The 2500-nt window shown below is 53.4% G+C and overlaps 1 protein-coding gene across 1 annotated transcript in view; it reads right to left on the bottom strand.

Moving 5' to 3' along the window:
• Nucleotides 1-2500, bottom strand: part of prpsap2 (phosphoribosyl pyrophosphate synthetase-associated protein 2) — a 29656-nt gene that overhangs the window by 16581 nt on the left and 10575 nt on the right. The window contains exon 5 of the mRNA XM_055896662.1: nucleotides 2347-2500. This exon is cut by the window's right edge and continues 19 nt beyond it. Within this exon, the coding sequence (XP_055752637.1) occupies nucleotides 2347-2500 (154 nt within the window). The remainder of the gene's footprint in view (nucleotides 1-2346) is intronic.

Genomic DNA, 2500 nt, shown 5'->3' with positions numbered 1-2500 from the left:
TCTCTCTGTGTGTCTGTGTGCCTCTCTGTCTCTCTCTGTGTGTTTCACTCTTTGTGTTTCAGCAGTATGTGTGTCTCTCCGTGTCTGGGGTGTGTCTCTCTCTGTGTGTCTGGGGTTTTGTCTCTCTCTGTGTGTCTGGGGTGTGTCTCTCTCTGTGTGTCTGTGGTGTGTGTCTCTCTCTGTATGTCTGGGGTGTGTGTCTCTCTGTGTGTCTGGGGTGTGTGTCTCTCTCTGTGTGTCTGTGGTGTGTGTCTCTCTGTGTGTCTGGGGTGTGTGTCTCTCTCTGTGTGTGTCTCTCTGTGTGTCTGGGGTGTGTGTCTCTCTGTGTGTCTGGGGTGTGTGTCTCTCTCTGTGTGTCTCTCTGTGTGTGTGTGTGTCTCTCTCTGTGTGTCTGGGGTGTGTCTCTCTCTGTGTGTCTGGGGTGTGTGTCTCTCTCTGTGTGTCTGTGGTGTGTGTCTCTCTCTGTGTGTCTCTCTCTGTGTGTGTGTGTCTCTCTCTGTGTTTCTCTCTGTGTCTCTCTCTGTGTGTCTCTCTGTGTGTGTGTGTGTGTGTGTGTGTGTGTCTCTCTCTGTGTGTCTGGGGTGTGTGTGTGTCTCTCTCTGTGTGTCTGTGGTGTGTGTCTGTGGTGTGTGTCTCTCTCTGTGTGTGTCTCTCTCTGTGTGTCTGGGGTGTGTGTCTCTGTGTGTCTGTGGTGTGTGTCTGTGGTGTGTGTCTCTCTCTGTGTGTGTCTCTCTCTGTGTGTGTCTCTCTCTGTGTGTGTCTCTCTCTGTGTGTCTGGGGTGTGTGTCTCTCTCTGTGTGTGTCTCTCTCTGTGTGTCTGGGGTGTGTGTCTCTCTCTGTGTGTCTGGGGTGTGTGTCTCTCTCTGTGTGTGTGTCTGGGGTGTGTGTCTCTCTGTGTGTGTGTCTGGGGTGTGTGTCTCTCTGTGTGTGTGTCTGGGGTGTGTGTCTCTCTGTGTGTGTGTCTGGGGTGTGTGTCTCTCTGTGTGTGTGTCTGGGGTGTGTGTCTCTCTCTGTGTGTGTGTCTGGGGTGTGTGTCTCTCTCTGTGTGTGTGTCTGGGGTGTGTGTCTCTCTCTGTGTGTGTGTCTGGGGTGTGTCTCTCTGTGTGTGTCTGGGGTGTGTCTCTCTGTGTGTGTCTGGGGTGTGTCTCTCTCTGTGTGTCTGCGGTGTGTCTCTCTCTGTGTGTCTGGGGTGTGTCTCTCTCTGTGTGTCTGGGGTGTGTGTGTCTCTCCGTGTGTGTGTGTGTGTCTCTCCGTGTGTGTGTGTGTCTCTCCGTGTGTATGTGTGTCTCTCCGTGTGTGTGTGTCTCTCCGTGTGTGTGTGTGTCTCTCCGTGTGTGTGTGTGTCTCTCCGTGTGTGTGTGTCTCTCCGTGTGTGTGTGTGTCTCTCCGTGTGTGTGTGTGTCTCTCCGTGTGTGTGTGTGTCTCTGTGTGTGTGTGTGTGTGTCTCTCCGTGTGTGTGTGTGTCTCTCCGTGTGTGTGTGTGTCTCTGTGTGTGTGTGTGTGTGTCTCTCCGTGTGTATGTGTGTCTCTCCGTGTGTATGTGTGTCTCTGTGTGTGTGTGTGTGTGTCTCTCCGTGTGTATGTGTGTCTCTCTGTGTGTCTCTCTGTGTGTCTGCGGTGTGTCTCTCTCTGTGTGTCTGCGGTGTGTCTCTCTCTGTGTGTCTGCGGTGTGTCTCTCTCTGTGTGTCTGGGGTGTGTGTGTCTCTCCGTGTGTGTGTGTGTGTCTCTCCGTGTGTGTGTGTGTCTCTCCGTGTGTATGTGTGTCTCTCCGTGTGTGTGTGTCTCTCCGTGTGTGTGTGTGTCTCTCCGTGTGTGTGTGTGTCTCTCCGTGTGTGTGTGTGTCTCTGTGTGTGTGTGTGTGTGTCTCTCCGTGTGTATGTGTGTCTCTCCGTGTGTATGTGTGTCTCTCCGTGTGTGTGTGTCTCTCCGTGTGTGTGTGTGTCTCTCCGTGTGTGTGTGTGTCTCTCCGTGTGTGTGTGTGTGTCTCTGTGTGTGTGTGTGTCTCTCCGTGTGTGTGTGTCTCTCCGTGTGTGTGTGTGTCTCTCCGTGTGTGTGTGTGTCTCCGTGTGTGTGTGTCTCTCCGTGTGTGTGTGTGTCTCTCCTTGTGTGTGTCTCTCCGTGTGTGTGTGTGTCTCTCCGTGTGTGTGTGTGTCTCTCCGTGTGTGTGTGTGTCTCTCCGTGTGTGTGTCTGTCTCTCCGTGTGTGTGTGTGTCTCTCCGTGTGTGTGTGTCTCTCCGTGTGTGTGTGTGTCTCTCCGTGTGTGTGTGTGTCTCTCCGTGTGTGTGTGTGTGTGTGTGTGTGTCTCTCCGTGTTTGTGTGTGTGTCTCTCCGTGTGTGTGTCCTCACCTGCTTTACACATCATGGAGGCCAACAGCTTGGAGACGATAGACCCTCTCTTCCTCATCTTACACTGTTTACTGTAAGGGAAGTAGGGGACCACCCCGGTGATGCTCCTGGCACAGGAAGTCCTGCACGCGTACACCATGATCAACAACTCCAT

This window comes from Salvelinus fontinalis, chromosome 2 (genome assembly GCF_029448725.1).
Source record: "Salvelinus fontinalis isolate EN_2023a chromosome 2, ASM2944872v1, whole genome shotgun sequence".
Classification (NCBI taxonomy): Eukaryota; Metazoa; Chordata; class Actinopteri; order Salmoniformes; family Salmonidae; genus Salvelinus; species Salvelinus fontinalis.
Note: the sequence above shows the minus strand (reverse complement) of the source record. Positions and strands in the feature narration are given on the sequence as shown.